At 37.0% G+C, this 25789-nt stretch overlaps 1 protein-coding gene across 2 annotated transcripts; it reads left to right on the plus strand.

The window, feature by feature from the left end:
* On the plus strand, positions 1–25789 carry LOC131156403 (pectinesterase/pectinesterase inhibitor PPE8B-like). Of its 2 annotated transcripts, none has more exons than XM_058110057.1 (4): positions 1–643; positions 14025–14633; positions 16070–16770; positions 25712–25787. In XM_058110057.1, exons 1-4 carry the CDS (start codon positions 307–309, stop codon positions 25727–25729), a joined length of 1665 nt encoding a protein of 554 aa, XP_057966040.1. In that variant the 5' UTR covers positions 1–306; the 3' UTR covers positions 25730–25787. The 2 variants fall into 2 exon arrangements, with proteins under 2 accessions (XP_057966040.1, XP_057966039.1); XM_058110056.1 differs by having other exon boundaries at positions 142–643; positions 16067–16770; positions 25712–25789.

The following is a 25789-nucleotide window of genomic DNA, read 5'->3' on the forward strand; positions in this document are numbered from 1 at the left end:
ATCACTTTGGTAAAAGCACCGACGCGACAGCCCAATTTGACGTCCCATTTGCCTTTGCACCCTAACGCGTAGATCCGGGCCCCCACCGCCCGCCCCCTCCCTCCCGCGGCCTAATTCACTAAATTCGCCGTCTTCAATGCTCTCACTGTCCCGCCAACCCACGTTTCTTGCTTTTTATTACGCCTTCCCTCGGAGTTCGATCTCCAATTCATATTTTCATACACCTTCGTAACTCATTCATGCGTGCATTTAGCCATTAGATAGCTGGCGAGCGAAGAGCCTGTGCATGCGGTTTAATCCCCCACAATGGCTGGCCGGCAGTACGACTCGTATCATCATCTCTCCAACTTCTTGCCCCAGTTAATATTACTCCTGGTGATCAATGTCATCGTGCTTTGTCATTGCGCTTCGCCATCTATTGGTCGGCCGAACTTAGTGGCAGACGCTCCCTCTTCGGCTTTCATCCGGTCCCTGGAGTCCTCCATCAACGCCATACAAAGGGTCACATCTGTGGTCTCCCGGTTCACCCATATTGCTCTTCACGATTTTCGTCTTTCTAATGCTGTTTCCGACTGTCTTGATTTGCTCGAATTTTCCGCCCAAGAATTGAGCTGGACTCTCTCCGCTGCTCAGAATCCCACCGGTACGTACTCCATCAATCAATTAATCCGCCTTTTCTATTCGTTCTTGGGCACAATCCAGCTACCCTTCCCGGCTAATTTACTCCCTTGCATCGATCTTGAGCAGACTTTCACTAGTTGGGAACTAAAATAATAGGGTAACTTATTGAAGTTTGACGACCTGATTTGGAAAATTCTCATATTTGATTTTTTGTGTGCTTCACCCTCAAGGACATGATCGGAAGGGGCGCCGGGAAGTATATTATGTTCATATTTATTATATATATATATATATATATATATATATATATATATAAAGAGGAGATATTTCTTGACAGGAATCGGTCTCAAAATTTTTTAAATCTTAGAGAAGATCTTTAATATTTTTAAAATATTAAAAGATATTCATGTTTTTTCTCTTCAATTACCGAGAGAAATAATACAAATCGAATTCACATTTTGTTTTCTCTTTCCTAGAGTTTTTGGGTATAAAATCATTAAAGGTGGTTACTATTTACTCTTTTAAGTCTTTCGAGACGCATATGTGCTATCTACTTTTAAATTTTATTATTTTAAAAATATATGCCTGAGATGATTACTACTTAAAGCTTTACAAATGTTCAATCAAATCAGATAACTACATTTGACTACTAATTTTCAACATTATGGGATTTCTTGTCAATCAAATTAAATATTTATAAGGGAACTTATCAAGTTAAATATTTATAAGGCAATGAAAGCGCAAGATGTGACAAATACCATGACATGACTTAAGTTTGACCCGCAACAAATATAGGCGGCTGCAATACAAGTAGCTAATGAGCGATTGTGTAGGAGGAAATTGCCATAAGAAGTCAAAATCTAAGAAGAAATCTTGGAAAAGATTAGGTAAAAGGAATAGAGCAAAAAATTTTAGGAAAGAGATATCTCAGGCTAAGTCGAGTTAGAAAGGATGTCAAAAAATCTTTCAAAGAAAAATATGAAAGATACCCAAAATGTCCTCAGGGATATCTTTAACAAGCTGCAATTGTTGGTTTTGTGGTAAAAAAGTCCATAAAACTAATAACTATCCAGAAGCAGAAAAGAGGAAAGGTAGCTTTCAGAGAATCTTAATGGAGGATTCTTCAAAACTTCTATATGAGTCAATTTGGGGAGAAGAGATAGACTCAGATGATGAGAGTATATATTTTATCTTTTCATAATACTCTGAATTTGAAGGAGAAGGTTTAAAAGAAGAATCTTTGTTCCATCTTAAGTTAAGTCAGTTGGGTCGAAGCATATCATATTTCATGGATACCTTACGGAAAAACTATAAAGGTAATTGAAAAAGAAGTATGGGGAAATATGATATGCTTTGACCATCTGGATACTCAAGCTTAGGTAGGTTTTTAGCTTCTTTTTTCAAGGATCTAATAAATTCAGAATCCTTTATCATCTAATTCCAAGGAGTTTTAATCAAAACCTTTTTCTAAATTGGTATTGTTTATTCTGCCAAATTTTGTATGAACTTCCTAACATAGCTAAGTAATCCTCGAAAGCATTGACAATGCCTTCTGTCTTCTAACTCGTCAGGAAAATGCACTAGCTTTTCTGCCATGTGCAGTTGAAGTTCTTCCTCTCTTAAATCGATTTTTAATCCAAGAAAGTCTATATGAGGTTGAACCCAAAAAGCCTTTTTTTTCTGAAAGAATCATTCCCTCATTTCTAAACACTTGTGCTACTTGCCTCAAATGTTCGTAATGATCCTTAATATTTTTATTAAATAATAAGAAATCATCAATGTAGATCGCAACAAATCTGGTCATTCCTTCAAAGGCTTGATACATCCGCCTTTGGAAAATTTCTCGAGCATTTTTCAATCCAAATGGCATGACTAGTCATTCAAAAAGCCCAATCGGAGTCGTAAAGGCTATTACAGCTATTGCTCTTTCTTTGACCCTTATCTACTAGTAGCCAGATTTTAGATCAAACTTTAAATAGATCATGGGCTTCTCCTTACGGATTTTATTCCTAAAAAATTCATGATTAGGTAGACTATACCCATCGACCCTTGTTTCTCTATTTAGATTTCTATAATCAATTATCATTCTAGCTTTGCCTCGCACCTGCTCGGCGTGATTTGTTGCCATGAATGCAGCACTTCTATGCTCACTATTATTGTGCCTAATTAAATCCAAATTTAATAATTATGGAATTTGTTCCTCAAATTTTCTTATCATTTGATTTGGATAAGTTATCCTTCTACTTCGTATAACTGTATTGGGCTCTTTAAGCACAATGTCAGCCTCTAAAATGGCTTTCTGCCATAATACCTGAGGGTTGCTTGACGAGTTCTCTAATAGTGAAACTTTGATCTCTTCAAGCTGGCCATCTCTTTTTATTACTGGTTGATTTAAATTTAGAATACTTCATGTAATCAATTATTTCCAATTATCAAGTTTCTCCCGATAATTTTGTGATTCCTTTCTTCTTTTACCATTACATAACTTTTCCCTGTTATAATGGTTCCTGAAGAAATTGGAATAAAATGGTTATTTCGACTATTACTTATAAAAATATTGTAAAAGGTTGGTATTATCTAAGGAACCTGTTTCCAAAAAAAAAAAATCGCCTGGTGATTCTAAAATTAGGCACAGAATTTGTTCCTAAAAAACTTTACCATTTATTGTTATTCTGATATTCCTTGCAATTTCTCCTATCTAAAGAAGTGCATTATTACCCACTGTGACATGAAGATTAGTTGATTCTCAAGTTACTCCTAGAAATGTAATCCTCGTATAGGACCACATGCATCATGTATCAAGTAGAGCTCTACATTCTATCTTACTGATAGAAATGTCTATGAGCATTGCCCATTCTTCTAGTTTTGAACTTATGATTGACGTTCTCATATATGCTATATGAGTCGGGTCATCTTCGTCTTTAAAATAAATAGGAATTCAAATAGTTCTATGTGTTAGAATTTTTGTATTCCCAAGAGGGGGGGTGAATTGGAATTTTAAACTTTTTCTCCTAGGTTAATGTATTCAACAACAGTATGTGCACAACCTAAGGCCTGTCTATGCAATTTCCAAATGCGTAGATAAATATAATATGAATATTAAGTTATACGCATCATTCACCCATAACATACATTTGCGGTAAATGTAAAGTGCAGAAATGTAAGCAAACACACAATATATTATCGGGGTTCGGCCAACTGTGCCTATGTCCCCGCCTCAAGCTCGCAAGCCTGAGGATTCCACTAAAGGCTCACTTAAGGGTGGAGCGACACCGTTTACAACCAGGTCAAATTAATACAGGGCTGACCTCAACCTACACCAGGTCAATTAGCGGGGCTGACCTCAACCTACACGCCTTAACAGGACGACGCACCTAACTTTCCTAACCGGGTCTAAGCCGAACTGAGACTATTCTAGGGCTAGTCTCCCTCTTCAGGCCTGTGCCTGGAAATACAACCAAAGTGTATTACAATCAAATGGTACAGTGATTGTGCTTTCAAGTAAAGCAGATATTGTACCCAAATTTGCGCAATAATATACACCACAAATATAAAATAATTTGTAAGCTCAATGTGGTCTAAGATGTCAACTCTCAAATAGATTTACTATCGTTGTAATGAGTGAGTGAGAGTGCAAACCTAAATAATCTTTGTATCACCGGATATTCAATCTCAGTGCTCAAACAAAGATGTTATCTAAACTTCATATAATCAACAAATTTTCTCAATGTATATATGTATATTAAGCTCTAGCAATGTATAAGTTTGGTTTGCAAAAGGATACTCAATCTTTGTATTTAGCAAGGGACATATGAGTTAACGAATATTGCAACAAAGATTTTATCACACTAGCAAATATCTCATCAAATATTTTCAAGATAAAAACATAGTAGATATTTGAAAATGTTTTTGCAACCAAAATGCAAATACCAACTTCTTAAGATATTGTAATGAATATGCAATACTCAGAAGTTATATATATAAGTCTTCTTAGGAAAGACTTATTAACAAAGTCCCCTAAGAATACTTTAAGGTTTAGCTCTCAAAAATTAAGTCAAACAATCCAAAGATAGGAGAGCAAAACCAATCACTACAAAACACTCAAAACCAACTTACAAATGATGTAGGCAATATGAGAAGGTAAGATTGAGTGTGTGGAGCTTGGAAATGAGTATTATAGGATTTTGGTTTTTTAAAGAATTTTCCCTAATCAAAGTGACTAATCCCACACTAATTTTCTCAAATGAACTTGTATATATAGGCAAGGGAGAAAATATGACCATTGGGGACCTATTGGGTATTATTAGAAAAGTTTTAATGACGTTTAAGGCATTTTAACCCTATTTAGAAAAATATTAACCACGGTAAAAATAGGACCAACCCGAGAGGTCCGGTCGACCAGAACTGGTTCGGTCAACCAGGACTCAAGTAGCTCGGTCGACCAAGAGGATTTTGAACTAAGTGGCTCGGTCGACCGGAGAGGGCGATTTGCCAAATTTTTGAGGTTCGATCAACCGGGGCTATTTTGAACTGAAGGGCTCGGTTGACCAGACCGTTGGGAATTCTCCCAAGACCCCTCGGTCGACCAGGTTGTTGGAGTACAAATTTGGTCGGTCGACCGGGAGGTCAAAATGTTGACTCCCAGGGGGTTCGGTCAACCGGGGTCAAATGAACTATAAGGGCTCGGTCGACCGGGCCTTGGTCAAACTGTTGACCCAGGGCCAGTTCGGTCGACCAGGCCAAAAATGAACTATTTTGGCCGGTCGACCGAAAGTGCACCAAGTGTGCATTTCGGTCCCGTATTGACTCAAACAAGTCCTATTCAAGTGCCTAACAAACATATGTGAAATATGTGTGTGTCCTAAGGTCACTTGGGGTCCAATTTGAAGATACCGAAAAAGTTCGATGTCGGTCGACCGAAGGTGCACCCTAAGGTCTTTCTATGGTCCTTTCTCATTTATGGTTCGGTTTGAGCTTACATAATAAACCATACGTGTGATGTGTGTGAGCTTATTACAAACCAAATGCCCTAAATACCTGTTACAGACCAATATAGATATATTACAAAGAATATGATTTGGCCTTCAAGCTTTTCTTGCTTTGTGCACATCTTGATCTTATCATTCTTGATTCCTACACAAAAACTCAGACACTCATTAGATACAATGAGTATTTGTCATAATCAAAACTGGGCGTGACCAATAAGGTCAACACTATGTCCAAATATTCTCCTGCCCTTCTGACCTTAATTCTAAATTAGCAATCCCTTCACTAGATATGCTTGCCCTACTGGAAGTCATAACACTAAGAGGGTCGATTATAATCAACCTATTCGCCTCTTGTCTTACTGACTCTGGTAATAGAGATTTTAACCTTTCTTCTGATCTCAGGGTGACCCAAATCTGTGGCCAACTCAATTCCCTAGGATTTACAATTTTTGGTTGCAATCCTCTAATTAAGTCAATTGATTTGTTTTGAAGAGTTGAGTAAATCTACTGATTCCCTTTCGTAAGGTTGATTTCCCCATATTATAAAATTTTAAATACAATCAGGCTACTAATCTAATGCATCTCCTATCGGGTATGCATCTTAGCATATTTTGCCACTCTTGTATTCATCTTTACTTGCAAGGTTTTTTTTCTACACTTTTGTCATGCAGATCTACATGTAAATCTGGTATTACCTTAACCCAGGCTGCTCCTGAATGTAGGTTTGCCCTTGCCCTTGCTTCCCTTAGTAAAGACCGACCAAAATTTCCAATATTTCCATCCATGATTGCTACAAGGATGGGTAGACCTTGTTCTTTTCTAACCAATGGATCCACTCCTATCTGGATAATCCCATAACGGACATATCTCACCTTCTTGTCCATGTCCTTTTTGACTTCTTGTGTAGAAAGAAGAGGTACTCCTACTAAGATGCATACCCGATAGGAGATGCATTAGATTAGTAGCCCGATTATATTTAAAATTTTATAATATGGGGAAATCAACCTTACGAAAGGGGATCAGTAGATTTACTCAACTCTTCGAAACAAATCAATTGACTTAATTAGAGGATTGCAACCAAAAATTGTAAATCCTAGGGAATTGAGTTGGCCACAGATTTGGGTCACCCTGAGATCAGAAGAAAGGTTAAAATCTCTATTACCAGAGTCAGTAACACAAGAGGCAAATAGGATGATTATAATCGACCCTCTTAGTGTTATGGCTTCCAGTAGGGCAAGCATATCTAGTGAAGGGATTGCTAATTTAGAATTAAGGTTAGAAGGGCAGGAGAATATTTGGACATAGAACTATTTGAATTCCTATTTATTTTAAAGACGAAGATGACCCGACTCATATAGCATATATGAGAACGTCTATCCTAAGTTCAAAACTAGAAGAATGGGCAATGCTCATAGACATTTCTATCAGTAAGATAGAATGTAGAGCTCTACTTGATACATGATGCATGTGGTCCTATACGAGGATTACATTTCTAGGAGTAACTTGAGAATCAACTAATCTTCATGTCACAGTGGGTAATAATGCACTTCTTTAGATAGGAGAAATTGCAAAGAATATCAGAATAACAATAAATGGTAAAGTTTTTTAGGAACAAATTCTGTGCCTAATTTTAGAATCACCAGGCGATTTTTTTTTTTTTTAGGAAACAGGTTCCTTAGATAATACCAACCTTTTACAATATTTTTAGAAGTAATAGTCGAAATAACCATTTTATTCTAATTTCTTCAAGAACCATTATAACAGGGAAAAGTTATGTAATGGTAAAAGAAGAAAGGAATCACAAAATTATCGGGAGAAACTTGATAATTGGAAATAATTGATTACATGAAGTATCCTAAATTTAAATCAACCAGTAATAAAAAGAGATGGCCAGCTTGAAGAGATCAAGGTTTCACTATTAGAGAACTTGTCAAGCAACCCTCAGGTATTATGGCAGAAAGCCATTTGGAGGCTGACATTGTGCTTAAAGAGCCCAATACAGTTATACGAAGTAGAAGGATAACTTATCCAAATCAAATGATAAGAAAATTTGAGGAACAAATTCCATAATTATTAAATTTGGGTTTAATTAGGCACAATAATAGTGAGCATAGAAGTGCTGCATTCATGGCAACAAATCACGCCGAGCAGGTGCGAGGCAAAGCTAGAATGATAATTGATTATAGAAATCTAAATAGAGAAACAAGGGTCGATGGGTATAGTCTACCTAATCAAGAATTTCTTAGGAATAAAATTCGTAAGGAGAAGCCCATGATCTATTTAAAGTTTGATCTAAAATCTGGCTACTGGTAGATAAGGGTCAAAGAAGGAGCAATAGCTGTAATAGCCTTTACGACTCCGATTGGGCTTTTTGAATGACTAGTCATGCCATTTGGATTGAAAAATGCTCGAGAAATTTTCCAAAGGCTGATGGATCAAGCCTTTGAAGGAATGACCAGATTTTTTGCAATCTACATTGATGATTTCTTATTATTTAATAAAAATATTAAGGATCATTACGAACATTTGAGGCAAGTAGCACAAGTATTTAGAAATGAGGGAATGATTCTTTTAGAAAAAAAGGCCTTTTGGGTTCAACCTCATATAGAATTTCTTGGATTAAAAATCGATTGAAGTGAGGAAGAACTTCAACCGCACATGGTAGAAAAGCTAGTGCATTTTCCTGACGAGTTAGAAGACAGAAGGCATTGTCAATGCTTTCGAGGATTACTTAGCTATGTTAGGAAGCTCATACAAAATTTGGCAGAATAAGCAACACCAATTCAGAAAAAGGTTTTGGTTAAAAGTCCTTGGAATTAGATGATAAAGGATTTTGAAGTTATTAGATCCTTGAAAAAGGAAGCTCAAAACCTACCTAAGCTTGAGTATCCAGATGGTACAGAAACATATATAATCTTGGAAATAGATGCTTCTGATATAACATGGGGATTCGTTTTAAAGATTAGAAAAATGGATAAAATAAAACATCTCAGCAGATATTGGAGTGGGTGTCTTAGCAACGCGGAATTAAATTATCCAGTCCATGAGAAAGATTTATTAGCAGTCAGGGGAATCCGTTCTAATGAGTTTTTTCTTGGAAAATCATTCATCGTTAGAACAGATAGTTCATATTTAAATAACTTCATGGGAATTAAGTTAGAACGATGTACGTACCTAAACAAGATAGGTCAAATGGAGAAATGAGTTGCAATATTACTCCTTTTCTATAGAACGCATTAAAGGTAAAGATAGTATTATTGCAGATACATTAACCAGATATTTGAACTCTTGAAGGAATGAAAAGTAGAATGGATAATTAGAAAGATTGCCTAGTTTGCAACAAATCTCACAGGTTGCAGATTGTCCAGTGGTAAAATTCATAGAAAATAAGAAGAAGAGGCAGCCTGAGTTCAACTTCAGAAAGAAGAAAAATTGATAAACCTTTCTAGAAAGGAAAAGTAGATGAAAGACTGATATAGAAAGGAAAGGTGACTTTTGACTTGGATTTTACCAGCAAGGTAAATAATAAGAGTCTATTCAATGCTTCATTTGTAGTATGCAGGGGCATTACAGTACAGAATGCGAAAGAAACATAGGGAGTTCTTAGAATAGGAGAGGTGCAATTCATCAGTTTCAAGAAGACCAATACGATCTTCTTTTGGTTACCACCTTTGATAAGAATCATTCTCAATTTCGTAGATCTAGGAAAATTGTGGTGGACCGGATACATCGAACCCATCCAATTAAAATCAGGAAGAATTTTGTTTTGGAATTTATTTCTAGAATGTTGGAAGGAAGGTTCAGTTTTAGATTTTCTCGAGGAAGAGCCTAGTGAAATAGATTGGGGCGACTTTAGCAGATTCAAAATTTTCATGAGGAAGCTCATCTGGATCTCAACTCAAAATTTTCTTAACCAGATTAGAGATTGGAATTCTTATCTTTCTTCAATTCGGGTAGACAAGCAAAAACTCAAGGACATCCTAGCAGATCTAGCCAAAGCTGCAAAAGAGAAAAAGACAACATAATTGGAAGATAGTTCGCGCAACCCAAATGAAATGATAGACGCCCTAAGCAATTTTTGAAGATTTCGAAGATAGATTTCAAAATTTGTACCATTCAGATAATAGTCTAGAAACTTATCATATCCCGGGCCAGGCTGATGGGACTAGCAAGTAAGGTCATATAAAATACTAATCCATAACGGTATCATATCCAGACCTCGACGAACGAATTAGAAATCCCTTCACTGGATATGCTTGCCCTACTAGGAGACATATCACTAAGAGGGCCAGTTATAATCAACCTATTCGCCTCCTGTCTTACTGACTCTAGTAATAGGGATTTTAACCTTTCTTCTGATCTCAGGGTGACTCAAGTTTGAGGCCAACTCTATTCCCTAGGATTTACAATTTCTGGTTACAATCCTCTAATTGAGTCTATCGATTGATTTGTTTCGAAGAGTTAGAGTAAATCTACTGATCCCCTTTCGAAAGGCTAGTTTCCCTGTATTATAAATTTTTTAAATACAATCGGGCTACTAATATGATACATCTCCTATTAGGTCTGCATCTTAGCATATTTTGCCACTCTCTTGTATTTATCTTTACCTAGAAGTTTTTTTTTTTCTACACTTTTTTCATGCAGATCTACATGTAAATCTGGTATTACCTTATCCAGGTTGCTTCTGAATGTAGTTTTGCCATTGCTCCTCTTAGTAAAGACCTACCAAAATTTCCAATACTTCCATCCATGATTTCTACAAGGATGGGTAGATCTTGTCCTTTTCTGACCAATAGATCCACTCCTATATGGATAATCCTATAATGAACATATTTTGCCTTCTTGTCCATGACCTTTTTGACTTGTTGTGTAGAAAGAAGAGGTACAAAAAAATGTTCTTGCATCTGTAGTAGATACTTCTGTAGTTACTTCTTTCTCAATTACCTTTATAGTTTCTCTGTGAGGTATCCATGAAGTATGATATTTTTCGACCCAACTGACTTAGCTTAAGATGGAATGAAGATTCTTCTTCTAAATCTTCTCATTCAGATTCAGAGTATTATGAAAAGATAGAATATATACCCTCATCATCTAAGTTTATCTCTTCTCCCCAAATCGGCTTATATAGAAGTTTTGAGAAATCCTCCATTAAGATTCACTCAAGGCTGCCTTTCCTCTTTTTTGCTTTTGGATAGTTATTAGATTTATGGCCCTTTTTGCTACAAAACCAATAACAGTTGCAGCTTGTTAGTGATTTCCCCTGAGGACATTTTGGGTATCTTCCATAATTTTCTTTGAAAGATTCTTTGACATCCTTTCTGACTCAGCTTGGCCCGAGATATCTTTTTCTTGGAATTTTCTGCTCTTTCTTTGAGCTATTTAGTATTTCGACGTGGTCGCCTTGGAGAGTCAATTGGTTGAGGACTTGGTCGATCCTTGCAGCAATTCTTCCTCAGTCTGAACCTGGGAACCTGCTAGTAAAGACTTAGTCGTCCATTTATGCTGCTGGTCGAAGTCTCCCTTAAATAGGCGAACAAGTGCCTTCAAAGGACAAGCACAACACTCGCTTTCTCTTTGATTTGACAAAAAGAGAAAGTAAAGACTTAAAGGAAAAGGGACGACACATTATCTTACCGACTCACTTTGATAAGAAAAGAATATACTTTAATAAAGCAACTTTAATAAAGTATCTTTAATATAGTTGATATGACCTTTCTGAATAATCCGTTCGTCGAGATCTGGATATGATACTGTTCTGGATTAGTATCTGATATGACCTTACTGACTAGTCTCATCATCTTGGCCTAAGATATGATAAGTTTCCAGACTATTATTTGAATGGTACATATTTCGAAATGTATCTATGAAATTTTCAAAGATCACTTAGGGCGTCTGTCACTTCATTTGGGTCTAGTGAACTATCTTCTAATTCTACTGCCTTTCTTTTTACTTTTTCAGCTTTGGCTAGATCTACTAGGATGTCCTTGAGTTTTTGCTTAGCTGCCTGAACTAAAGGTATGTGAGAATTCCAATCTCTAATCTGGTTAAGCATTTTCTGAGCTAAGATGACGTCTTCTACCAGATGAGCTTCTTCAGAGATTTGAAGAAATCTTCGTTCAATTGCTATTAAATTCTCATAATCTCCAAATAACATACACTTAAAAGCAACCCCTGCTTCAATTAAATAAATCACCCTAACAACTTGGACAATTTCATGAAATTTTTTGAATTATCCAAAGTCGTCCCAATCTGTTTCACTAGGCTCTTTCTCGTAAAAAATCTAAAACTAAACCTTCCTTCCAATATTCAGGAAACAAATTTCAAAACAAGATTCTTCCTATTTTTAATTGGATGGGTTCGATGTATCCGATCCACCGCAATTTTCTTGGATCTGCAAAATTGAGAATGATCCTTATTAAAGGTGGTAACCAACTAAAGATCGTATTGGTCTTCTTGAAACTGGTGAATTGGGCCTCTTATATTCTAAGAGCTCTCTATGCTTCAAAGAAAAGTTCTTCATTAATTATATTTGGAATATAGAGTTTTGGTTTTGTCAATCCATTTTTCCTCCAGTAGACGCTGAGCTTTCTAAACTCTTCTTGACCTCCTGGTCTCGTTTGAAAACTGGTTTTGTCAAGCTTATCTTCTACCACTTGCCTGACAATGATCTGTTCGTATATGATCCTTGCCATATATTCACAATAAACTTCTTTGAATTCTTTCGTATAGCTTCAAATTCTTCCAATATCTACACCACATTCTCTAGGTCTTTTTTGACTTCTAGATAGTTGATGCTATTAAGGATTTTGCATACTACATCTTCCTTATTAAAGGAAATCTCAAGATTTCTTCCTAAAATTTCTGAAAGATCTGAAACTTTTTTCTTCTGATAGAGTTCCACTGGTTCAATGATCATCATTTGTTTTTTAGTACGTCCAATACTTCCCTCTATAGCCTTTTTATTTTTCTTGGGTTTAGGGTTTCTTTTTCGCATTTTGTACTATAGTGCCCCTACATACTACAAATGAAGCATTGAATATGACACTTATTTTTTACCTTGCTTGTAAGATCCAATTTTGCGACTGCCTTTTCTTTCTAGATTGGTCTTTCATCCACCTTTCCATTCTAGATAGGTTTATCAATTCTTCTTTTTTCTGAAGTTGAACTCAGACGACCTCTCATTCTTCTTGAATTCAAGGACCTTTTATTTTCTACGAATCTCATCACTGGACAATCTGCCAACCTGTTAGATTCGTTGCAGACTAGGCAATCTTTCTGATTATCCTTTCTTCTTCCCATTCCTGCAAGAGTTCAAATATTTGGTTAATGTATCTGCAATAATATTATCTCTATCTTTAATGTGTTCTATAGAAAAAAAAAAAGTAATATTACAACTCATTTCTCCATCTGACCAATCTTGCTTAGATACATCGTTTTAACTTAATTCCCATGAAGTTCTTTACATAAAAACTATCTATTATAACGATAAATGATTTTCCAAGGAAAAACTCATTAGCACAGATTCCCATTAGAATTACTAATAGCTCCTTCTTATGAACTGGGTAATTTTATTTAGCATTGCCAAAACACCCACTCCAATATTTGCTGAGATGTTTTGTTTTATTGATTTTTTTAGTCTTTAAAATACATCCTCATACTATATCAGAAGCATCTGTTTCCAAGATGATACATGTTTCTGTACCATCTAGATACTGAAGCTTAGGTAGGTTTTGAGCTTCCTTTTTCAAGAATTTAATAACTTCAGAATCCTTGATCGTCCAATTCCAACGAGTCTTAACCGAAACCTTTTTTCAGAATTGGTGCTACTTTTTTTTTTCCAAATTTTTTTATGAACTCCCTAACATAGTTTATTATATATATAATAAAAAAGACTTGCATAAAAAAGAAAGAACATCATACTCATACTCAATGAGAGCCACATAACTATTGTTTTACTTTTATTAACAAATCTTTTGTTAGCATTAATTTTAATGCTCTTTAAAAAATATTAATATATTCATTTTATTTTTTATATGCTTTAACTTATTAGAATTATAATTAATTAATCTAAGGTGGTTGATTTTAAGTAGAAAATGGTTAATTAATTATAATTCTAGTGAGTGATTTTAAGTAGAAAATGATTAATTAAGAATAATATCAAACAATAATTTGTATCAGTTTATCAATAACTAGCTGCAAGCAAGTGAGATGTGCAACACTCTGTAGCTTTTAAGCGGTAATTGTAACGAAATGAATTAATAAAAATTTTTTTAAAAAAAAATAAATAAATATCTTTAAAGAACAATATTTTTTATAGTAGTTGTGGATGGTGAAAAAAAAAAAAAAAAAAGACATTTTTTGTGTATTCATGGAACACTTTTATAATAGTTGTGGATGGTTATTGATTCTTGACAGGCAAAGATAATAGTACAGGTGACGTGAGTTCTGATTTGAGGACGTGGTTGGGGGCGGCACTGGGTAATCAGGAAACGTGCATGGAAGGATTTGAAGGCACTAACAGCTTGGTGAAAGCGGCGGTGGCAGGAGGCCTCGACCAAATCACTTCGTTAGTTCGCGACGTTCTCGCCATGTTGCACCCGCCGGCAAGAGGCGGCGGCGGTAAGGGTCATGATCAGCGGGGACGAAAGCGGAAGCTAATGATGATCAAGGGTAATGATAACACACAGGGTCTTGGCCATGGGTCTGCTTTTCCGCACTGGATTAGATCTAAAGACCGAAAACTGCTACAGGCAACTGGAACGCCATCAATGGCGGCGGATGTGGTGGTGGCTGCTGATGGCAGCGGGAATTACACGAGGGTGATGGACGCGGTGTTGGAAGCCCCCGACTACAGCTCGGGCCGCTATATCATTTACATAAAGAGGGGCGTGTACCATGAGAATGTGGAGATCAAGAAGAAGAAATGGAACCTCGTGATGATTGGCGATGGTATGGACCTCACCATTATCACCGGCAATCGCAGCTTCGTAGATGGCTGGACAACATTTCGCTCTGCCACATTTGGTAAGAAATGCTTTCATACACGCTCGGCACATCACTTAATCAATTTAATTAATTACTGCTTAATTCCGGCATTAACTTATACATACAATCTCATATTTCTCACAATTAAATGTATTTTTAATTTTTAAATAAAATATTAACTCATTTACCAATTTATATAAAAATTATCCTTCATAATCCTTAATTTGAAGATTTGGTTTTTTCTAACTTGATAATTTGTGGGCTTGCAAGTTAGTTCCTATGTATATAGAATGAAGCCTATTAATATTTGAATATATTAATTTTGCGATTGATATATAAGGTTATTACTTAATAAAAAATATGCTTCGGTACATTGTTTAATTCAAAAATAATTAATTCTAACGAATAATTAATCCATCAAATGAGTTGTTAGATTCCTTGCATTCCATGAAAAAATTGCTTGATATGCACTGAGAATTTTCATATGGATTTGATATATATAGGTAATTTGTAATTAGGTAAGTGCTAATTTCATCCAAAAATTTAAGTTTTCAGATCTCTCCATAATATTTGATTTACAATTTTTTCTTTTCACTAAGAACTGTGAATCATCAGCTCTAATATTATTTGTAAGCAATGAGTTGAAAGTTGTCAATGTAGAGTTGATATATTTGAGCGAACACTAATTAAGCTAGTCTTGAACCAAACTATGATAAGACATCCATTTTTCACTTAATTTTTCAATATGAGGTAACTTTCACATATAAAATCTTTAATTATATATATATATATATATATATATATATAAAAGTTAAAGAACCTGTTCTATTCTCTTCCAAATTTCATGTATAAATAAATCAATACATATTCAAAACCTAAAATCAAGTGGCAATTTTGTAAATATTTAAAATTTTAAAAATAAAAAGGATTATTTTCATTACAAAACATACTACAAATTTGGCTGAAATTTGAGGATAATAAAGAAACTAATTAAGTTGTATAAACCCTTTTCAAAGTTATAATAAATTAAAAGGATTAAATTATATTTTTAAGGGATTAATCATATGTAAAATATTTGAATCTTGCATTTAGAAGCATGACCTTAAAAATTTAAATTTGATTTGTGTCAATTTTGATAAAAAACGATATGAAATTCTAATAATTTTACAAATTCAAATTCTATAATTCATACTCTAAATAATACAAAACTATTCTGGGGAAAAAACAAAAGCTTAGGTTAGATAATTTAGATCATGCACGTGCCTTTTTTTCCCTTTAAAAAAAAAAAACCACACATTGGCGGACTGGGCTGGACTCTGTTGGTATATATGATATATGATATATCTCTAGCCACATGGGCAGACGTTAATTAATTCACGAATTGGAGTTTAATTTCAAATTAATTAAGTGGATACATAGTTTCTCATCAAGTAATGAGCGAATGGATATGCAATGTGTGGATGCATGTGAAGCAGCTGTGGGCGGGAGAGGGTTTATGGCACGAGACATGACCTTCGAGAACACAGCGGGGCCGCAGAAGCACCAGGCGGTGGCACTCCGATCAGACTCTGATCTCTCGGTGTTCTACCGATGCGGGGTGAGGGGCTACCAGGACACCTTGTACGCCCACTCCTTGCGCCAGTTCTACCGAGAATGTCACATCAGTGGCACTGTGGACTTCATATTTGGGGACGCCACCGCCGTCTTCCAGAACTGCCAAATTCTCGCGAAAAGGGGGTTGCCCAATCAGAAGAACACCATAACCGCTCAGGGACGCAGAGACCCCAATCAGCCCTCCGGGTTTGCCATCCAGTTCTCCAACATCTCTGCCGACTCCGATCTCCTGCAGAGCAATACTACTACTACTACGCTGATCACTTACCTCGGCCGGCCTTGGAAGTTGTACTCCCGCACCATCATCATGCAGTCCTACATAAGCAGCGCCGTCAGGCCCGAGGGATGGCTCGAGTGGAACGGGGATTTCGCCCTTGACACCCTCTTCTATGCCGAGTATCTGAACTATGGCCCCTCTGCCGGACTCGGTAGCCGGGTTAGGTGGGCTGGTTTCCATCCACTCAACGACTCTTCCCAAGCCGCTAACTTTACGGTGGCTCAGTTCATTGATGGCAACTTATGGTTGCCCCCAACCGGAGTCAGATACATCGCGGGTTTGACGGTATAAAATTAACAAAGCCTGATGCCTGCCTTAATTATTTAGTATTTAATTAGCCCCAGAGCTGTATAAATGATTGCATCATCCTTCTTGCTTATTATAATCAATCTTCGAATGTGTATGTCTTCCAATATATTTATACACAGTAGAAAGTGCTTGCAAGTTGAAACAAAAAATACATGTAACTTGATGAAATAAAAAGAAAAAAAGATATGCTCATTATGTCAAACTAAGGATATCAAAAAATTGTATTTTTTCCTTCATAATTTTAGAAGGATGGTAATACATATGTTGAAGATTATTGAAACCTATTTTTGAATATACAAATATCATGACTATAATAAAGGAAGATCATTGAATCAGGGGATTTACAATTAAGGATCATTCCTATAATCTCTCTAAATGACAACTCATGCCAACATTCCCCCTTTAGTTGGTGCAAATAGATTTCTTATGTCCAATTTGTCAAGTGAGTTGTAGAAATTCTTGCTTCATACTTCCTTTTGCAAGTATGTCTTGTGATATTTCGTGGAAGAAAGATTTAAAAGGATTATATGTTACTACCCATATCAATAAGATTCACATTTCTTTTCGGGAGCTTTCCCTTAAGAACTCTACGGTTAAGCGTGCTTGACTTGGAGTATTCTTGGGAGAGGTGATCTTTTGTAAAGTTTTCTCAGGAAGTGTAAGAGTGAGGACAAAACACACTGAAAAAGACATGTGTTGGACTGTGGGACCAATCATTAGTCCGATAAGACCCGCCCTTCTTGTTGTCTGGTCCAGGTGGAGGAGAAGAGAAGTAGTATTCTATGAAAAACCCAAGTTGGGGCGTTACAAAACGCTATCAGAGCAAATGGACAACTAATGTCTCCCAATCTTCGGGAACTCTTGCTTATGAATGATTGTGGAGAAGTAGGACTCTACGCTCGAGGGCTTGTTGGTTTGGGGCAGCTAATGTCCCCCACTCGTAATGAGTGCTTTGATAAGTACCCATTGTTGCCACAGGCGCAAGGCTCATAAGGAAAGTTACAACGTCCGAAAGTGGGAACGCTATAGTTGGTATCAGAGTTAACCAGGTTGTTAGGTCTTGCAGACTTGGTTAGACAAGGTTAAGAGGTCATACCAGAGTATAGGAAAATAGGAACGGGTAGAATAAGAATGTTGAGTTTTGTTTCGTAAGCTTGGAGACAAAAATCCATTGGTAGACTTCTATACTTTTTTGGATCAATCGACGGATTTAGAAAATCAAGGCAATTCATTGACAGTTTTGTTCCCGAGTGGAGGGGCGGAACTTGAGTTAGAATTAGAGTATTAAGCTGGCAGAGTATGTCATTATTAGGGATGATAAGTTATTAAAGTAAGTCTTAGGGTATTGAAATTGTAGTAGATATGTAAGGTATTAAGATTCTAAACAATTTTCTTAATTGTAACTTCAGGATAGAGTCTAGGGATAATACTGCTAATACTGGAGGTAGTAGCAGCGAGAAAGTTGCCTATGAGGATGGCAGTGACTCTATAGTAGCGTTTCGGGACTTCGCCCAACAGTTCATGGCAGAGGTTACATGGAATGCTAGGAGGAAGGACTGTCCCACTGCTGAGCTGGGAGGTTTTATTGATCAGTTTACCTAATTGAAGCCTACTGCCTTTACAGGGAGTATAGACTCGATCCGAGCAGAGAATTGGATTCGATAGATTGAGAAGATCTTGACTGTTCTATGTTGTACAGATAAGCAGAAGGTGCTATATGCGACATTTAAGTTAACTAAAGAAGCCAATAGATGCTGGGAATCAATGAAACTGTTTGAGGCACAGAGGTTAGTGATGGTGGCGATGACATGAGACGATTTCAGAGAGGTGTTCTTTGAACGGTACTTTCTAGCCACGGTCAGGAATGCGAAGATGGAGGAATTCATGTTCCTGACTCAGGGGCAGTTGACGGTGCAGTAGTACGCCACTAGATTCGTGGAACGTTCTCTCTTTGCTTCGTTTATAGTATCGGATGAGGTGAGGAAAGGTTGGAAGTTTGATAGGGGTCTAAAGAAGGAGTTCTATAAGCAGACGATGATACTGTATATTCAAGACTTTGCTGCACTGGTAGATAAGGCCAACGTGGCATAGGAGGAGAGCCTGCAGGAGGATGCTGAGGTTCAGATTTCGAAGAAGAGGCTAGTACCTTCTAGTTCATATTCATGTGTGAGGCAAGGTTCTTGGAGGAAGTATGGGCACGACAGAGGCCAACATCAAGATGCGGGGGCTGTAGCATTTTGGGTACCACATCACACCCTGTTTGCCTTAGGTGTGGCAAGTGTCATTTGGGAGAATGCAGGGGCGGACCAGGCGACTGCTACTGGTGTGGTCAACCGGAACGTAAGATGTGAGAGTGTTGCGTGCCATCGAATGTTTCACCTCCATAGCAGGAGCATCGAGGCGGTAGCCAGGCACCACGTGGAAACTTCCAGAGGGGTATGACTCAGGCGAGGGTATACTCTTTAAATCTTAGCGTTGCTAAGAACACTGGTGACTTGGTGACAGGTACTATTTCCATTTTGTTGAATAGTGTCACTGTATTATTTGATTCAGTTTCAACACATTCCTTCATTTCTTGGGAATTCATTAAGTTGTGCGGGGTAGAACCACAGTTGTTAGATATTGAGTTAGAGGTGGTCACATCGACAGGGGTAGGGATAGTGTGTAACAAAGTAATCTGAGATTGTCCAGTAGAGATTCAGGGAAGAATGATACCTGCTAGTTTGATTATATTTGATATGCATTACTTTGATCTTATTTTGAGTATGAATTGGTTAGCAGCTTGTTATGCGAGTATTGACTATCATAGGAAGGAGGTAGTATTCCGACCTCATCGAGAACCAGAGTTTATATTTTTTGGGTTGTGTGCGCGCTTTGCACCATGGATCCTTTCGGCCATGCAGATGAGGAGATTACTTATAGAAGGATGCTAGGGTTATTTAGCATTCATAAAAGAGGCACCAAGGGAGGAACGTAAATTGGAGGATATCCCAATGGTAAGGGAGTTATTAGATATTTTTCCAGACGACTTGCTGGGATTGCCTACTGATCGTGAAGTGGAGCTCACTATAGAGTTGACTCCAGGCACGACATCGATTTCGAAAGCTCCATACATAATGGCTTTAGCATAATTATCAGCAGCTACTAGATAAGGGTTACATCCGATCGAGTGTGTCAGCCTGGGGAGCATCGATGTTGTTTTTGAAGAAAAAGGATGGGTTGATGAGGATGTGCATCAACTACAAAGAGATTAACAAGGTGATAGTGAAGAACAAATACCCGTTACCTAGAATTGATGATCTGTTTGACCAGCTACAGGGTACACAGGTCTTCTCTAAGATTGATCTGCGATCTAGGTATCATCAGTTGAAGGTGAAATTGGAGGACGTACTGAAAACTACATTCCAAACTAGGTATGGCCACTATGAATTCCTGGTTATGCTTTTCGGATTGACTAATGCTCCTGCAGCATTTATAGACTTGATGAACAGAGTGTTCCACGAGTATCTGGACAAATTTGTGGTCGTTTTTATTTTTTGACATCCTAATTTATTTAAGGAGTCCTGAGGAGCATGCAGTTCATTTGAGGTTGGTACTTTAGGTACTCAAGGAGAAGAAGCTGTTTGCGAAGTTTAAGAAGTTTGAGTTCTAGTTAGAGCAAATGGCATTCCTAAGGCATGTAGTGTCCAAAGAAGGGGTATCATTGGACCCGAGTAAGATAGAAGCGGTAGTGGACTAGACGAGACTGAAGAATGTTCATGAGGTTAGGAGTTTTTTTGGGTCTTGCAGAATACTACCGACGGTTCGTAGTAGGGTTTTCCAGACTATCAGGTCCATTGACGCGACTCACGAAGAAGAATTTAAAGTTTGAGTGGTTTGATGAGTGTGGGCAGAATTTTTAGGAGCTGAAGTAGCGACTGGTTACTACTCCAGTTTTGACCATTCCATCAGATGATGGTGGGTTTTTTATTTACAGTGATGCATCTAAAAAGGGTTTCGGGTGTGTTTTTATGCAATAGGGAAAGATAATTTCTTATGCTTCTCGTCAACACAAGGAGTACGAGAAGAACTACCCGACACATGATATGGAATTAGCAGCAGTAGTTCATACATTGAAGATCTGAAGGCACTACTTGTATGGTGAAATGTGCAAGATTTTTACCGATCATAAAAGTTTTAAGTACTTTTTCACCTAGAAAGAGCTGAACATAAGGCAGAGGAAATGGTTGGAGTTGATAAAGGACTACGATTGTACCATTAGTTACCACCTAGGAAAAGCTAATGTGGTAGCTAATGCTCTGAGTTAGAAGTCAGTGGATAGTTAGTCCCAGCAGTGGGTGTTCAACATTAGATTGGTGTGGACTTGGAAAGGTAAGATGTGGAGTTAGAGAAAGGAAATCATTAGGCTTTCATTACTAGCTTGGTGGTGTAGCTGACCTTATAGGAAAGGATCAGAACAACTCAGACGAAAGATTCAGAGCTGCTAGAGATTATGGAGGGAGTGTAGGATGGGTTAAAACCAGATTTCAACATCTTAGATGATGGGATCTTGAGATTCCATACTAGGATCTGCATACCGAATGATGTCGAGATCAAGTGGGTCATTTTAGAGGAGGCATATTGTTCGCTCTACATAGTACATCCAGGAAGTACGAAGATGTACAGGGATCTACGAGAATCTTTCTGGTAGTCTAATATGAAACAAGATATCGTCAGTTTTGTAGAGTAATTCCTGACATGTCGTCAGGTGAAGACCGAGCACCAGAGGTTAGCAGGACCGTTGCAACCATTTCTTATCCCTAAATGGAAGTAGGAGCACATTTTCATGGAATTTGTCATGGGATTGTCATCAACATTTCACGGATAGAATACTATTTGGGTGGTGGTGGACAAAATGACGAAGACAACCCATTTCATCCCGATTAAAGTTAGTTATTCTATGGATAAGCTAGTAGAACTATATGTTCAGGAGATTGTTAGATTGCACGGAATACCAGTGCCTATTGTTTCAGATAGAAACCAACGATTTACTTACTGGTTCTGGAAGAGTCTTCAGGAAACGTTGGGATCTCAACTCACATTTAGTACAACATTTCACTCATAGACAGATGGTCAGTTAGAGAGGACTATCCAAATTTTAGAGGATATGTTACGGGCGTGTGTACTGAATTTCGGTGGAAGTTGGATCAAATATCTACCATTAGTTGAGTTCTCCTGCAACAATAGTTATCAGACCAGCATCGGGATAGCACCATATGAAGTACTGTATGGTCAGAGATGCCGATCTCCATTGTATTGAGGTGAGGTCGGTGAGCGGAACATTTTAGCGCCAGAGTTTGTCCAGCAGGTTGCTGTGAAGGTCTAGGTTATCAAGGATAGAATAAAAACAGCTTATAATCGATAGAAGAGTTATGTGGATACTCGCTGATGGGAGCTGGAGTTCGAGATAGGTGATGTGCGGATACTCGCTGATGGGAGCTAGAGTTCGAGATAGGTGATGTTATATTTTTGAGTAGTGCTCCGATGAAAAGAGTAATAAGGTTTGGTAGGAAGGGCAAGTTGAGCCCTAGGTACGTCGAACCGTTTGAATTTTGGAGAGAGTTGGTTCAGTGGCATACAAGATAGCATTACTGATTACACGCTTAAGTTGCGTAATTAAGCATTTTAATTCGTGCATTAGAGCTAACATTTTTAATTCAATGCCTAATTACTCGTAATACTTTAACAAGGTGTCCTATTTATAATCTTTAGGTTTTATTGAGTAATTTATGAATTTTTGGTATTTTTTTATTGCAGAAAAATTATCAGGAGTTAAAATCGACATCAATTCATAATTTATGCATAACTTTTCCGTCTGAGCTCCGATAGAGATGATTTGAAATTATGGAGAAAGATGAGAAGATTATCTACAATTTCTATGTTTTGATCTTTGAGAGAAACATACTCTAGGAGGACCAAAATTGGCTTCGTTCGCTAAGAAACAAAAAAGAATATAAAAAAAGAAAAAAAAATTAAAAAAATAATGATGTGACCTGGCCATGCAACCGGGTCAGATTGTGTTCTGGATCCTCTTGGAGGGTCATAGGGCATAGCCCTCCCCTTATATCTCTTCTTTTCTCACACAAGCCTTGCGCACCCTTCCTCGCTCTCCCTAACTCCCTCTCCTCTCGCTCTCTGCTCGTCTCCCTTAACTATCTGTCTCTTCTTTCTCAGCCTCAATCTCCTTCTCCCCCAGTCTTCTTCTTCCCTTCTTCTTCTTCCAGTTCTTTCCCTCTTCTTTGCAAGCCTCTAGCGCTCCCTTCCCTTCCCACTCTTCCTTTCTCTCCCGCAGCTCCCTTAATCTCTCACTCTCCCTTTCCCTCTCTCTTTCTCGACCTCCCTTTCTTCTTGCTCTCCCCCTAACTTTCCCCTCCTCCCTCAGTCTGTTACTCTCCCGAGGAGGTCAGCAACACCCATTGCTACTAGCTGCTATTTTTGCAACAGCCGAAACCAGCCAAGCACATCCACCTTCAACTGCTGCTCCTCCCCGAACTGCTGCAACACATCCACCCCGTGAGAATCTCCAACTGCTGCTATAACCATCCACTGCTGTCAGCTCTCTGCTCTGACTCACCAAAAGCCACAACTGTTGTGTTCCTACTACCAAACTACTGGAGAAGTTGCAATACCAGCTGACTGTCTCCACTGCTCCTCCAGCAAAACCAGCACAACCGAGAGCTTCCCTCTAGCCACGGCTCACAGCCACCCGAGGACTCTCTCTCTCTCTCTCTCTCTCTCTCTCTCTCTCTCTCTCTCTCTCTTCTTTTTTCTTTTATTGTTAAGTTGAATATTGTTATTTTTTAATTGAAGTTATTTGAAAAGTTTGAATTTTGAATATTAACTAAAGTGTTTTATTATTATTACAATATTTATTTATTTATCTTCTTAAGTAATTTTAGTGATAGATTTAATTAGCAGCTTAGCATTTAATTACTTCCGTTAAGTCCGGTTTGGTTTTAAAAAAAAAAAGAATAAAAGAATAAAATACAAAAATAAAAAAATTATTTTTATTTTTAGAAAATTAAATTAGTTGTCCTTTTAAAATTTAATTTCTTTATTGAAGCTCGATTAGTTTAGGGTTAGCCTTATTAAAGTTTTCATTTTTATAATGTTCTGTTATCATTTGAGTTGTTTAAGTGTTAAATTTCTATTGTGTTCGTGTTTGTGTTTAAGTTTTATTTTGATTCAATTTTTAATTTTGTTAAAAATTTGGTTTTTATCGTTTGCGTTTGTGTTTGTGTGAGTTTCATTATTGTGTGTTTTAGTTACGTGCTATAGTTACTGTCTTTTCTATTCCAAAGTTTAACTCGTGTTCTAATGTTTGCCTGATTAGACGTAGGATTTCCGTTCTTACTATTTAATTGAGTGCATGCTAGGATTAGAGTTTAATTTGTGTGTTTGTTTAATTTGTCAAAAGAAATCTCAACCGATCTTGAAAATCCTGAATCTGAATTGAGTTCATAACTTTTTATTTTCGATTGGAAAAATATAAAATTTGAGATTAAATTGCATTCCTTAAGGAGACGATCTGGCCTTTGAACTGAATATTACATGACAGAACTCCTATACTTGGGATAACTTCTACGCTGTTCATTTTTAGAGTGAGTCAAGTTTTTGGCGCCGTTGAGTTTTCATTTTTATCGTGTCTAGTTATTGTTCAAGTCGTTAAAGATTGAATTTTTTTTGTTCGAGTTCTTGGTTGCCTTTAAATTTCGATTTTGGTTCAAGTTCTTGACTTTGTTAAAGGTTCGGTTTTTACCGTTAGCGTTTGTGTTTGTGTGAGTTCTATTATTGTGTGTTTTAATTACATGTTAAAGTTACCATCTTTAGTTTCTATTCCAAAGTTTAATGTGTGTTTCGATGTTTGCCTGATTAGATGTAGGTTTTCCATTCTTGCTATTTAATTTAGTGTATGCTAAGATTAGGGTTTAATTTGTGTGTTCGTTTAATTTGTCAGAAAAAATCTCAACTAATCCTGAAAATCTCGAATCTGAATTGAGTTCAGTAACTTTTTATTTTCTATTGGAAACACGTAAAATTTGAGATTAAACCGCATTCCCTGAGGAGACGATCTAGATTTTGGGCTGAATATTACACCACAGAACTCTTATACTTGGGATAATTTTCGAATTGTTCATTTTTCGAGTGGGTCAAGTTTTTGATGCCATTTCCGGGGAGTGCTAGTTTTAATTTCAAATTTTTTGTTTTCCCAATTATTTCTATTTTTTCATTAAATAAAAAATAAAAATAAAATCAAAAAATCAAAAAATTGAAAATTTTGAAAAAAAAAATAAAAATTGATCATGATTGTTTGTTGCTGTGTTAGTAGATTTCTATTGCCTGCATTGATGTTTGATGCTCTGGGTTCGAGATAATTTGAATAGATTGTCTAAAATTTCACTTAGCACCAGTAGGGATACATAAGACACAAAATCTGATTGTTCTTCTGTTAGTTTTAAAAGTGATTCTGAAATTGATTTGAACAATCTATTTGACCAATTCTTTGAGGAAATCATGGTTGCACCTGCACCACGTACATTTTAGGATTTTGTACAACCCTATGCACATCTACACTTTCATGCATTATGTTGCCACAGGATGCATCGAACTTCAATCTTAAGCATGACATGTTATCTATGATATCACAGTATAACGGGATGGATTCCGAGAGTCTATACAAAACACTTGATAGATTTTGAGTTGGTCTGCACCACTTTCATTAATAGGGTTTGAATTGATGAATATATCAAACTTCGTTTGTTTCCCATTTTCTTTGAAAGATAAGGTAAAAATCTGGTTTAATTCTCTACGACCTAATTTTATTACTAGTTGGCTTGAAATGCAGCGTGAGTTCTTACATAAGTTCTTTCCTTTTCAGAGAACTCAGTACCTGTAGGAGTAGATCAGTCAGTTCATGCGAAAAGATGACGAGACATTCCAAACTTGCTAGGAGAGA

Source organism: Malania oleifera, chromosome 5 (assembly GCF_029873635.1).
Source record: "Malania oleifera isolate guangnan ecotype guangnan chromosome 5, ASM2987363v1, whole genome shotgun sequence".
Lineage (NCBI taxonomy): Eukaryota > Viridiplantae > Streptophyta > Magnoliopsida > Santalales > Ximeniaceae > Malania > Malania oleifera.